The sequence below is a fragment of the Lactuca saligna genome, chromosome 7 (genome assembly GCF_052625555.1).
Source record: "Lactuca saligna cultivar CGN05327 chromosome 7, ASM5262555v1, whole genome shotgun sequence".
Classification (NCBI taxonomy): Eukaryota; Viridiplantae; Streptophyta; class Magnoliopsida; order Asterales; family Asteraceae; genus Lactuca; species Lactuca saligna.
This window is the reverse complement of record NC_136423.1, coordinates 32,395,143-32,409,228: the sequence shown is the minus strand read 5'-3', so window position 1 is coordinate 32,409,228 and position 14,086 is coordinate 32,395,143. Positions and strand designations below refer to the sequence as shown.

Here is a 14,086-nt window from a genome sequence, read left to right as displayed (position 1 = left end):
AATTTACTTATAAACTTTCGAATTGGAGGGATAAAACTCTTTCGGTAGGGGAAACTGATGTTACATAAGTTAGTTTTGGGTGCTACCCTAACGTACTTTATGTCTATTTTTTGAGCTTTGGAATTTGTTGTCAACCGTTTAGAAACTTTTCATAATGTTCTTTCTTGGGGATTGGGAAGAACGTGAAATGAATTGGGTTAAATGGAAGAAGGTATTGGCTCAAAAAACAATATGGTGGTCTCAGGGTTAATAGTCTTTTTTTCTCTAACCTATGCTATTCTTTTTAAATGGATTTGGCGGTTACTTTCATTTCCCATTGTTCTTTGGATTAAAGTGATTAAATCCATTCATGGAGGACATGGTTACTTGGTCATTATTCACTGAGGAGTGTTGGTAACTCCATTTGGGTATCAATTGTTGATTCTTTATGTTCTAAAGGTATAGATCTTATGTCTTTTTGCAAAATGGTGATTGGAGATGGCAAGCTTACTTCTTTTTGGTAGGATCACGGGATTGGTAATGACCCTTTAAAAAATTCATTCCACATATTATATGCCCTCGCGTTGGATAACCAAATCTATGTTGCTTTGAATATGCATCAACCGGGTTAGGTTACTTCTTTTAGAAGAAAACTAGACCGAGTTTAAAGAAAGAGCAATGGTTTGATTCTTAGATTTCATATCCTTGGTTATCCTCTTCATCTTCAGATAGGTGAAATTGGTCCCTTGATGGTGTCGGTTATTTTTTTCTGTCTTCTGTGAGATCAAATATTGATAAGCATTTTCTTACTGGGTACAAGTATTAGATGGTGTCGTGTCACTCCAATAAAAGTTAATGTTTTTGTCCTATTTGCAAGTAGGAAGTCGAGATTGTCACTCTTTATTCTTTGAATGTAAATTAGCTATCAACTTATTAAAACTTTTATACAGATGGTGGAATATTCATATGTCTTCTTTGTTTTCAGTGAAAGACTTGATTAACTGGGTTGGCTTGTTCTGTTTGTCTTCTCATTGTCAGGAGTTTCTGGAGGCTGTTTTTTACACTCTCTGGTGGTCGATTTGGAGTTGTAGAAATTCTATTCTTTTTTGTAAAATTAAGTCTAAAAAATGTTTGTTGTTGGATAAGGTGGTTTCTGAAAGTGTCTTTTGGGCTAATAGTAGGTATTATAAAACCAATGTCAATTGTGTTGCCTGATTGGAGGTCCAAATTTTGTTTACTGCTTCCATGTCATTGTTTCTTTTGTCTAGATTTTTGCTAGCTTTCAATTATATATTTGTCGTTCTAAAAAAAATGTTTGTCTATCCCAGGTCTAACTAGACTCTGAACCGAAGAAACTACACGTCTGAATATATTTGCTAAATTTTTTGCAATTATTCTAAATTCTCATCAATGAGAGTACTCTAAAATTAGTCACACGTAGTAGATTACTATCTTTGTAGATAAGAGCAATGAAATATTGATTATATCTATTCAAGCTCAAAAGTGACTTTTTAAACTCATTAATGGTTTCAACAAAGAATATCCTAATAACTTCTAGAAAAAAGAAAACTCATCTAGTGCAAAATATATGTACCTTCGCAATCTCACATTATATAGTTTCTTAATTTCAAAAACACAAATCACAACATCCATAAACTAACCTCCATATGAGATAATATTTTAAGCAAATTAGTAGCTTAGATAGGATGTTAGTTCACCGTTTTGAAAGAAAATAAAAATACTAAAAGTCACAATTCACCTATTCTGAATGGGAAGTCGAAACCTCATTCATCGGAATGCTATGAATGGTCAACCTACGACTTTTATTAATCAACATATTCTCAGGTTTATATTACAATTTAATTACATATAAAATTTGTTGATTTAGCCTAAAATAGAATGATCATATTAGCTCAACGTTAAACAATTCAACTTGCAAAGTCTGATTCAACAATGATTTGCAAAGATCAAAACTTATGGATTTGAAGGTTTATGTATACGAAAAATTAGTATATAGGCAAGGAAGAAGATGATTGTTCTTTGTGTTCTTATTGTCATCGTGTTTTTGGTATTCTTAATTGGTAAATGTTAATGAATACAGAGGGATAGATGAAAACACCAAAATACTCTCATGTGGATAGCATATAAAGGGTCTTAATTGTTTTCCCTTTAAGGCGGTTAAATTTAGGTGCCGACAGGACAGCCAAAAAACAAATGAATAATCAATAGTGTAACAAATGAATCATAAATAATCAATAGTGTAACAAATGAATCATATGGACTAAAAGATTTTATTTTCAACAACTGTAATTACTTTTAATATAATTTAAGGGAAGTAAAGTTTAATATTTATTTTATTTTCCGCTCCTATATCTCATTCCATCCCCAAGTTCATATTCCAGATATTTGATAGCAACGGATTTGGCTGTCGAAAATTCGTAATAGGTCAATTTTGTAGTGACTTAATTAAACCCATAGATTCCATTGAGCGACACAGCTCACTTGTATGTTGACTTTTCCTTATATGGTTACATGTATGAAAGGATAAATTGGAGTCCTCATCAAATACTCCAAAAGAAAAGGATCTGTCTCTAAGAAAAAATTATTGTGTGAACAAAAAAAAAAAAAAGAAAAAAAAAAAAGAAATCAACCCTAGCTACAAACTAAAACCAAACAAATTTATGGTGGAAGTATTAGCAAAGAAGAAAGCAAGAAAAATCCATTTAGAAGCTAAAAGCTTAACGGGGGTACATGAGAAACGTAAATGCACATGCACATGCTTATTGAACTTGACTTGGTATGCTACCTTATTTTACTAGTTTCACATCTGAAGAAACTAGATACGATCTTAAAACATATAAAATACATATATATAGGATTACCACATTTAGAAACCAAAATGACGTACGACCGACCATCTAACATTTGTTTCCATCAAACACAACATGCATGCATGCATGATGTCATATATCATGTCAAGCCTGAAGAATGACACCCAAAGAGTCTACGGAACTGCCACACTTTCCATAGAATCCCGAAAACTTACCGCGTGTGACCCCAAACGAGAAATCAGTCCCGGGGTTTGTGCCGTATTCCCCATAAGTTCTGATGTTGGTCCGGAAAGTCACTGACGTAATCACGGTGTTGTCACCAAATGATCCGACACGCCCACTAATCCCGATGAGATACTCATTGTCATCGAAGATGATCTGAAACCCAAATATAAATATCATGACTGCTATATTGTAAAAAAATCAGAACCTAACTTCGATACGTGTATACATGACAGATGAATTAGAAGCTTACCATATGAGGTGAGCCACCATCACCACCGAATTTTTCAGAAGTATGGGTGCGGCCATACCCATCCTTGTAAGTGAAGCGGATGAAATCTAAAGCGTCTCCACTGCTTAAAGCTATCTTGGTAAGTGTTGAACCATCAGGTATTATGAATTCCCAGGTACGGGATCCACCCTTTCCTCCCCACGTTGTACTCCATACGCATTCTGCATTGGCTGCCTGCATGTGGATCCAGAATAAAATATTACTAAAAGAGATAGAAAGAATTTTAGCAATGAAGAAACCATGTAAACCTGGCATTCCCTATTCAAATATAGATAACAAACTCTCAGAATATGGTGAAAGTATGTACCATTTTGGTTAGTGTGGAAGTGAAGTTGTTTGTACGTTTAGTCCGTTAAGTGTTTGGCTATATATATAGACACCAGCTTGGGGTTGTATAATTGAATATTGGAGGAGTTAGAACGAGGTGAGGTGGCATGTCTAAAACATTTCACGAGATCCACGTTTTCCAATTCCTAAAAGCTAGAGATGGTTGTTGGAAAAAAAAAAAAAATTTAATCCGATTGATACAAAATATTTTCAAAATAAAGCATTTGATTGAAAACTCACATGATGCATGTGTAAGGAGTCTAGGTGTGATCGTCTTGTATTTCCTCGTGCAGTAATTACAAGCACTCAAGCAGACATAAAACAATAATTAGTACCTAACACATTGATATTTGATAAACAAGTGTCAAAACTTTTGTATCTTTGCTTCTGTTTCCATGTCTTGTTAGGCGTTTGGGAGACTTTTCATTATACTTTTGCTGTTAAAAAAAAGGTACTCCTATGCACGATTAATTTGTCTCTCCGCTCGCTTCTTTTTCCTTGTTTCTTCTTTTTATATGTCGAACGTCAAACGTTCAGAAAAATTAAGATTATATTGATCAAGCGACGATGTTATTTTCCGTATTTTGTCAATATCTCTGCTGAAATCAGATGCACCCGAAGAAGTCATTTTTCCCTTTCTCTCCGCCTTTTTCTAGCTCCTCTCGAAACCGTTCTAAAATGTGAAACCAAAAATGTTCTCCCGGTTGTGTGTTTCCTTGAATCGAATCTTCAGAAATGCCAACCCAAGCTTTGACCAAAACTAGCTCTTCGTGTGGTAGTCATGCAGTCGGCTTTTGTCTTCCCGGTTGTGCGACACCATCGCGCGCACTACAAGAAATACGGGTATTAGCGACGACAGCCGTCGCCACAAAAGAGTAGGTTTGTCGCCGCTAAAAGTATTAGCAGTGACACGTCACCGCAAATACATCGCCGCTAATGTTTTGTCGCTAATGTCCTTCTTGTCGACGCTAATACTTACCTGTCGCTGCTAAAAACCCGTTGCTGCTAATATTTACCCTAAAACCCCTCGCTGCTAACACTTATATGTCGCTGCTAAAAGCGTCGCTGCAAAAGACCCTTTTCATTTTTTTTGTTACAATTTTATGGAATATAAATCTACAATTTAATATAATCAGTTATATTTAACTCATACACAACCAAAAACAATATAATAATTATAAAATATTAGTCCACAATCAAAAATATTATTTTATTAATTAAAGTATTCTTCTAAACAAACATTTCATAAAATTCTAAAATTCCTACTCCTCGCCATCACTCTCATCATTTCCTTCATTATTTGGTAGTGGTAATGAACGAAACCACTCTTCTAATACCGCAGAACATGTCGGGTCCTTCAGTATCGTTTGCAGCATTTCCATCCATAAAGAAATCAAAATATATTACCAATATATCATAATAGTATTATACTTTTCAAAAACTACCAACATATCATTATAGCATTATAGCATTATACTTTTCAACTTAAACAAACAATTGCAGATTATGGTGGTTCTTGTGTCATCCGTTGTTCTTGATCGTACATAGACACAACGGTAAGGGGTTTATGCCCAATGCCTCTAATATGACATCCGTTGTTCTTGTTCTTGTGTCATCCGTTATATTTAACTCATACACAACCAAAAACAATATAACAATTATAAAATATTAGTCCACAATCAAAAATATAATTTTATTAATTAAAGTATTCTTCTAAACAAACATTTCATAAAATTCTAAAATTCCTACTCCTCGCCATCACTCTCATCATTTCCTTCATTATTTGGTAGTGGTAATGAACGAAACCACTCTTCTAATACCGCAGAACATGTCGGGTCCTTCAGTATCGTTTGCAGCATTTCCATCCATAAAGAAATCAAAATATATTACCAATATATCATAATAGTATTATACTTTTCAAAAACTACCAACATATCATTATAGCATTATAGCATTATACTTTTCAACTTAAACAAACAATTGCAGATTATGGTGGTTCTTGTGTCATCCGTTGTTCTTGATCGTACATAGACACAACGGTAAGGGGTTTATGCCCAATGCCTCTAATATGTCCGCGTTGAACACCCAATATTTTTTCAAAGCATTTTCTTGTATCACTTGGCGTTAGACCGCTTGCTGAAGAAGAATTTTGGGTTTGTTGATTGATCTCCTGAAGTAAAGCATTCTGTATTTTTAAAAAAATGATAAACATCATAAAAATAGATTACTAGATACCCATGACGATATAAACACTTATATGAAAATACAAATTAACCACTTACGTATTGTTGTTCGACTGCAGGACTATAAAACACCCCTTGGCGATTGGAATTAGCCTTACGGAATGCTTCGATTCGAGTGATATCCTATTTAACAAAAACTAGATTTATTATACTTTAAATAAACATTTAAATATATCATAACTTACTTCTTTGAAGCATGCATTACTGTTGGAGCTCAACCCCCCTCTGTTTACAACTAGTTGTTTTGCACGAACTTCTTTGTTTGATGCCGAACGACTTAAAATTTTGGGCAATTGAAAATGTTCGATTGCCTTCGCCCAATTTTCTGGTGACATACCATTGGGGGGGAGGGGGGTTGTTTATTACCATTGGGATATCTGCAGGCCCCCCGGTATCCCTAAAATAAGAATGGCTTTACTTTTTCGGCCTCTGTAAACTTTTGCAAGACTCGAATCAATGCTCCGCAACAATTGTGCATGCTCAGGATCCATGTTAACCTTATCCAAATCAAACTTATTCTACAAATACAAAAAAATTAGTTAATTAAATAACAATCACAACAAAACTTAAAATATTATGCAAGTTACATTTAGATGCACAACTGTCACATTCCTTAATGCGGGGGAAACATTGTCCCAACCAGATACATTTAAAGGGACATTATTCCACAAATACCTCCCAATTTCATGTGTGAACCAATTGGAAGGCTTCCCGTGTAACATCCCGGAATATCAAGAGTAGAGTTGAAGGGCTAAAAGAGTAAATTGGGAAAGAGCGACTCGGCGAGTCCATGTGTGGACTCGGCGAGTAGAGTCGCGACTTGGTCGCGTGTTAAGTGGCCGACTCGGCGAGTCAGTGTATTGGACTCGGCGAGTAGGCGCTGAGTGGAGAAAACCCAAATTCTCGGGGTTGAGCCTTATATAATGATCATTATGTCTTCCTCCCAGCCTCTTTATCACCCCCTTAAGCCCCAGAAAACCCTAAATCGCAGAGAAGCACCATTTTTGAGTGGATTGGAGCTTGGAGAAGTAATGGTTGGAGGAATTTTGGGAAGATTGAAGGCTTGGAGCAAGGGGCTTTGCTTGGATTTGAATTGCATTGCAGTTGGGGCATCACTTAGAGGTAGTATCTCGTTTTTGACCTGTTGATTATGTTGTTTCTTCATTTTGGGGTTTGTGAGAAATTGTCTATGGATGAAATGGGAAGTCTAGAGGTTAGATCTGAGGTTGCTACCTCAGATCTGGAAGGGAGAAGAATCAGAGAGCATGAAAGTCCCTGTGTTGGAGTGTTTAGTGAAGCTTACATGTCCCAAACCCTAGCCCCAATGTGCAAACGGCTTAGATCTCTTTGGATTCACGTAAAGTTTGCCACTTTACGTGATGGATGAGTGGTAGGAGACTAGATCTATGTTTTGGATCAATTGCATGGCCTGAGACGCTTCTGTATGGATTCAGACCGGTGGTACTCGATGAGTCACATGGGGCGACTCGACGAGTTGCTTGAAGATGGCCTGGAACTCGATGAGTTGGAAGAACAACTCGGCGAGTAGCTTGAAGATAGCCTTGGACTCGACGAGTCCATTTGGACTCGGCGAGTCTTGTCGAAGAGTCCCAAATATTTCCTGGTTGAGTCGAGAATCGGTGAGTCAAGGGATGACTCGGTGAGTTGGGTGTGAGTGGACTCAGAGTTGTGGGACTCGGCGAGTCTCGTGGTGACTCGACGAGTTGAGTCGCGATATGGGGAAGTTCTGATTATGGGAACTCGACGAGTCACAGGGTTGACTCGGCGAGTAGAGTCAGTCAAGGGTTGACTTAGACTGAGGACTTTGATTTCGACCAAGGGTTGGCCGTTGACTTTTAGGGTTTGGACAGCGATGTGGCCTTTGGGCCAAGAGAGAGGTAGAATAGTCTTTTACCCATAAGAGGGTGTTATGAGAGGATTTATTCTAGCCTCGAGAGTTATATTCATGAGAGTATTTGCCTTACGTGTTAGGCGGTGGCGAGTTCGAGATTCAAGTGTGGGGATATCTGCTTTCTGCTTGCCAGGTGAGTCTTCTCACTATACTTTACCTTGAGTAGGTAACCAGAGTTATGTGATTAGAGTATTTGTATGCTATATGTACGTGATGTGTTGTACTGCATTATTTCTATGTGATTTATGTTGTGCATGTTTATAGAGTTGGAACCGGAAGGTTCCCAGAGTTAGAACCTGAGGGTTCACAGAGTTTGGGTGCATGGACCCATAGAGTTATAGCCTCGAGTGGCTAATATGTGTTATGTGTGGTATTTTGGGGAACTCACTAAGCTTCGTGCTTACAGTGTTTTGTTTGATGTTTTTCAGGTTTCTTTCAGTATTACGGGACGACACCGGCTTGATTGTACACACCAGAGAAAGAGTCATATTTTGGAGGATCCTGGTTTTCTATGCAAGTGAAAATGGAGTTATGTTTTGTAAATCGACTATGAATAAGATTTTAAACAAGTGTTTCTAAGAGTAAAATGATTATTTTAAATGAAAAATTTGTCTTGAAATTTACGGTGTTACAAGTTGGTATCAGAGCCTTGGTTTGAGGGATTCGGATGCGCCTTCGGGTAAATCTGGACTCAAACTGAGGAAGTACGAAAAGTTTTTAAAGAAATAATTTTCTAAAAGTGAATAAGAGTTCAAAGAGAAAGCAAGAAGGAGCAGTGTGTACAATCAGCCAGAGCCCGAACGGTGATTTCCCAAAATACCCTTATTTTTGTGTTATGAGATATGTATGATGCACTTTATGAGATGTTATTGCATGCTAGAGACAGGCTAGGTATTTCATATGTTAGGACTAGAGTGGCCTGATTTATGATGCCTTAGCCTAGGACTCATTGTTATATGTGTTATGTTTTAAGTATGTGATGAGTGAGAGTATCCAGTTAGAACCCATGAGGGGTAGAGTTACAGAGTTCGGTGGTACTTTCGAGGATGAGCTGAGAAGGTGGAGTTATCACAGAGAGGGGGTCCTATGTATCCTTCGATGCTCGAATGCTGCTTGCTTTGTGCTTTGTGGAACTCTCGATGATGGGAGTCAACTACCAAGTGAATATGACGATATTCAGGAGGTAGATGGCTGGCATCATTAGGAGCTCTTCAGCAGCTGATAGCAAAGAAGTGGGAGGACGATGGAAGAGCCTAGGGAATAACCCTATCCAGATGAGTGCGCTTGTAGAATAGAGAATTTCGCTGGGGAGCGAGCACACGCGATGGGATTGGTGAAAGAGCAGGTCGAGCAGCTATTTAGAAGCTCTGGGATGGTCCGTGTGGAAAGTATGGGTAGATGTGGCAGGTAGTATGGGCCCGTACTACTGAAAGCAGAGGACCCATACTTGATACAGGGAGTATTCTGAAGGTTCTAAAGAGCAGATCGAGGAGTGATGTTATGGTTCGGGTACCATACACCAGGGCAGGTTGAGGAGTGATGTTATGGTTCGGGAACCATACATCAGAGCAGATTGAGGAGCGATGTTATGGTTTGCATACCATACATCGGAGCGGATCAAGGAGTGATGTTATGGTTCGGGTACCATACATCAGGGCAGATTGAGGAGTGATGTTATGGTTCGGGTACCATACATCAGAGCAGATTGAGGAGCGATGTCATGGTTTGCATACCATACATCAGAGCGGATCGAGGAGTGATGTTATGGTTTGAGTACCATACATCGGAGCGGATCGAGGAGTTATGTTATGGTTCGGGTACCATACATCAGGGCAGGTTGAGGAGTGATGTTATGGTTCGGGTACCATACATCAGAGCAGATTGAGGAGCGATGTTATGGTTTGCGTACCATACATCGGAGCGGATCAAGGAGTGATGTTATGGTTCGGGTACCATACATCAGGGCAGATTGAGGAGTGATGTTATGGTTCGGGTACCATACATCAGAGCAGATTGAGGAGCGATGTCATGGTTTGCATACCATACATCAGAGCGGATCGAGGAGTGATGTTATGGTTCGGGTACCATACATCAGGGCGGATCGAGGAGTGATGTTATGGTTCGGGTACCATACATCAGGGCAGATTGAGGAGTGATGTTATGGTTCGGGTACCATACATCAGAGCAGATTGAGGAGTGATGTTATGGTCCGGGTACCATACATCGGAGCGAATTGGGGAGTAATGTCATGGTTAGGGTACCATACATCGGGACATATTGAGAAGAGATGTCGTGGAAGGAGTACCATGGTTCGTAGTGAATGATGTTTGTGGTTCTCCGGTTATTCGGTCACGAGTAAGTTCGAAGAGGCGTCCCTTGAGAGGGAGATCGAGAGTCCCTCAGAGTATTCTAGTAAGGAGTCAGTGGAAGGGAGAATTTCGATCTGAGTTGAGTGATCAGTCGATAAAGGAGATGTCACCTCTTATGATCGGGGAGGTACTAATTATGTAAGTGTGAGAATATGAGAAGCATGATGTTTTGGTTTTGGGTTTAGGGGTAAACCCTGCAGGTCGTCATTGATGATGATTTCCCCCCAGAGTATCAGGTAACATGTGTGCCGCGAGGCAGTGATCTATCATGAGCAGATAGTCAGTTAGGACTAAGATAGTCGAGGGCCACACTATACCTAATTGAGTTTAGTCGGGTGTACGGTGGTGGTATCAGCGGGGAGTTCAGTCGAGTTCAGCGGTGCCGAGAGTTTGCTACCCATGGGGTGTTGAATTTGGGAGTGGGTTCCTGTTCTTGGGATGATCCCGGTGTTGGAGCGTTGGTTAATGAGTTGAGGTGAGGGGTACGATGATTTTATGGTTCAGTCTATGAGCCAGGGATGTTATCGAGCAGTTGAGTTGTTTGGTATTAAATTAGTACGAGATTTGGAACGACTAGAGGCAGACGTGACGAGAAGTTCTTGAGGAGTTCATCAGAGGTTCAGAGTATATGAGGTCGATTCATTTCCTTAATGGGGGATTATCGGGCATTGTGTGGCACCTTCCAGGTGCAGGTGCGATTTTGCTGGAGAATATAGTTACGGGTTAGTTGCATGCTATTTGGTGATGGTTCGATCCCTAAGTGGGGGAGAACCGGGTGCAGTATGTAAGAAAGCAGAGATTTGTCAAAGAGCAGTTATAAGTGGAGTATAGAGATATGAGGTAAGAAATCATGAGACCAGAGATGTCGGTGATCGAGGAAAGGGGTCAGAGTGAGTTAATACGGGAAGTACTTGTTTGAGAGGGATGAATGTCTCCACGACAGGTGTTTATTAGTCAGGAATTTGGTATTGGTCAGTGTTGGGGCAAGTAGATAAAGAATGATTGGGCAGCCAACTCCCGGGTCGGTATGCATATCCTTGTTTGGATTTTGAGCGGCGGGAAAAAGGGTTTCGGAGAATTATCAGCGTATGTCGTAGCGTTAGCGTTTCTTCGTATTGCAATTGAGAAATTGAATACACCGAAGTTGCAACTTGGAAAAAAATGAAGATCTAGTTATGGGGTTCAGAGGGAATGTATTATTGCATCTATATGGTGCTTGGAGCAGGAGATCTGTGGTTGTGGCAGGATCTTGTGATGGTCGGTGGGGTATTCCGAGGTATCCGAGTATTGATATATTTATTTCAAAGTTATTCGTGAATCTTGAGTTGAGACGACTTGTGGTATATCAGATATCTAGGAATCTAGTGAGAGCCTTCGAGTATGGGCATCCAGGGAGATTACTTGGGAGAGTGGATCTTCGCAAGGGTGGGCATCTGTTATGACGATTGCCTCCAGAGTCTGTGATGAATATTCGAAACGAGTATGGGTAGCCGCCTATGATAGTCTGTGGAGCACGAACTAGTGGAGTCAGAGGGTGTTGTGATACTGCGGGGAGCCGTAGTACTCACTAGTCAGAGGGTGTTGTGATACTGCGGGGAGCCGTAGTACTCACTAGTCAGAGGGTGTTGTGATACTGCGGAGAGCCGTAGTACTCACTAGTCAGAGGGTGTTGTGATACTGCGGGGAGCCGTAGTACTCACTAGTCAGAGGGTGCTGTGATACCGCGCGGAGCCGTAGTGCTCACTAGATGGCAAGAGAGTGTGATGATGGAATGTTCTCCGATCAGTGTATGATGTGGAAGAGTTTTAGGCTTGAGTAGCCCTAGTATTGAGTTTTTGGAGCCTGGATGTTGGACTGGGGGCGAGACTGGGGTCCCCGTCTCTGTCGGGGAATGTGGTGAGATGCGCAAGGGATATGCGCAGCAGAAACCAGAGACCAGAGTGAAGACGATCCTCGGTTGGATTGTACTTTCTTGCATAAGGAAAAGAGAATTTCATGACTTGCGTGTCACGGGGCTGGGATAGTGGTCACGGGGAGGAAGTTAGTGGGATATTTGGATCATGATTTGGGCGACCTTTGGAGGCTCAGCTGTGGAGTCAAAAGCTGACCTGGTGACCAGTCTCGAAGAGGGATATGAGATGAGCTAGAGCCTATCATGATGATGTATGAGGACACCTCGGAGGGAGTGAATGATTCAGACGCTCAAAGACATGCTTCGGGCATGTGTATTAGATTTCGTAGGGTGTTGCGGCACGTATTTATCCTTGGTTGAGTTATCCTATTTCAACAGCCATCATTAGTGCATTGGTATGCCACCCTTTGTGCTGTTGTATGGGAGGAAGTGTCGGACCCTCATTTGCTGAGGAAAGTGTCGGTTCGCGGAAGTGGAAGTTGTAGTGAGAATGGATGATTTGGAGTATGATGGTCGAACACTGTGTCTGTGACAGTGGTATGGAATGACATCATGATGGGATGTCTGCTGAGGATGCGGAAGGGATTCCACGGGTGTAGAGCCAAGAGTATCAGGAGGGATGTAGGGATGGAGTCTGGGACTCCCAGCTTGATTCTAATCAAGGGCCGTGTGCGTAGTGGTGGTGTCTCCTGGGAATGTTAGAGATGTCATCAGTGCGACGGGTTCTCCTAACCCGAGAGTGCGAAGGTTGGTGCGGCTTGGGTGCTTGATTGCAAGAAGAGGACTCATGAGAGTTGCTCTGGGATTGAAGAGTGGGCCTTTCTGTCGTCACGGATTGGATAGAATGGGATTCGGATCGGGGACCCGATGGTTCATGGCTTCTAACTCTTATGGGTCGAGTGATTGTTGAGATTTGGGTCAGTGATGTTTCATGGGTAATTCTCGGATCGTTGAGTGTGGTTATCAGAGGGTACATCCGGTGCCCGGTTCGAGACAGTGGTCAGGACACCGTAAGGAAAGGAAAAGTGTGTTCGAGTTTCGATGGGTATGCCTTGTGAGATCTGGTCCGATTAAGGCCAGGTGGCACGTTGTGGGAGTATTTCTGGAGTTGAGGTTTTGTAGGCTTCGAGGGCGAAGCCTTATTTAAGTGGGGGAGAATTGTAACATCCCGGAATATCAAGAGTAGAGTTGAAGGGCTAAAAGAGTAAATTGGGAAAGAGCGACTCGGCGAGTCCATGTGTGGACTCGGCGAGTAGAGTCGCGACTTGGTCGCGTGTTAAGTGGCCGACTCGGCGAGTCAGTGTATTGGACTCGGCGAGTAGGCGCTGAGTGGAGAAAACCCTAATTCTCGGGGTTGAGCCTTATATAATGATCATTATGTCTTCCTCCCAGCCTCTTTATCACCCCCTTGAGCCCCAGAAAACCCTAAATCGCAGAGAAGCACCATTTTTGAGTGGATTGGAGCTTGGAGAAGTAATGGTTGGAGGAATTTTGGGAAGATTGAAGGCTTGGAGCAAGGGGCTTTGCTTGGATTCGAATTGCATTGCAGTTGGGGCATCACTTAGAGGTAGTATCTCGTTTTTGACCTGTTGATTATGTTGTTTCTTCATTTTGGGGTTTGTGAGAAATTGTCTATGGATGAAATGGGAAGTCTAGAGGTTAGATCTGAGGTTGCTACCTCAGATCTGGAAGGGAGAAGAATCAGAGAGCATGAAAGTCCCTGTGTTGGAGTGTTTAGTGAAGCTTACATGTCCCAAACCCTAGCCCCAATGTGCAAACGGCTTAGATCTCTTTGGATTCACGTAAAGTTTGCCACTTTACGTGATGGATGAGTGGTAGGAGACTAGATCTATGTTTTGGATTAATTGCATGGCCTGAGACGCTTCTGTATGGATTCAGACCGGTGGTACTCGACGAGTCACATGGGGCGACTCGACGAGTTGCTTGAAGATGGCCTGGAACTCGACGAGTTGGAAGAACAACTTGGCGAGTAGGTTGA

General features: G+C 41.0%; 1 protein-coding gene across 1 annotated transcript; it reads right to left on the bottom strand.

The window, feature by feature from the left end:
* Positions 1 to 2,488: 2,488 nt before the first annotated feature.
* Positions 2,489 to 3,650, bottom strand: LOC145006223 (protein GOS9-like). Its single transcript, XM_078965313.1, has 3 exons — positions 3,632 to 3,650; positions 3,286 to 3,498; positions 2,489 to 3,188 (listed from the first exon to the last, which is right to left on the bottom strand). Exons 1-3 carry the CDS (start codon positions 3,632 to 3,634, stop codon positions 2,955 to 2,957), a joined length of 450 nt encoding a protein of 149 aa, XP_078821439.1. The 5' UTR covers positions 3,635 to 3,650; the 3' UTR covers positions 2,489 to 2,954.
* Positions 3,651 to 14,086: the final 10,436 nt, after the last annotated feature.

Coding starts and splice junctions, on each gene's coding strand:
- LOC145006223 (XM_078965313.1), bottom strand. Junction 3,189..3,285: donor ATGGTGGCTCACCTCATATG/GTAAGCTTCTAA, acceptor TTTGGGTTTCAG/ATCATCTTCGATGACAATGA.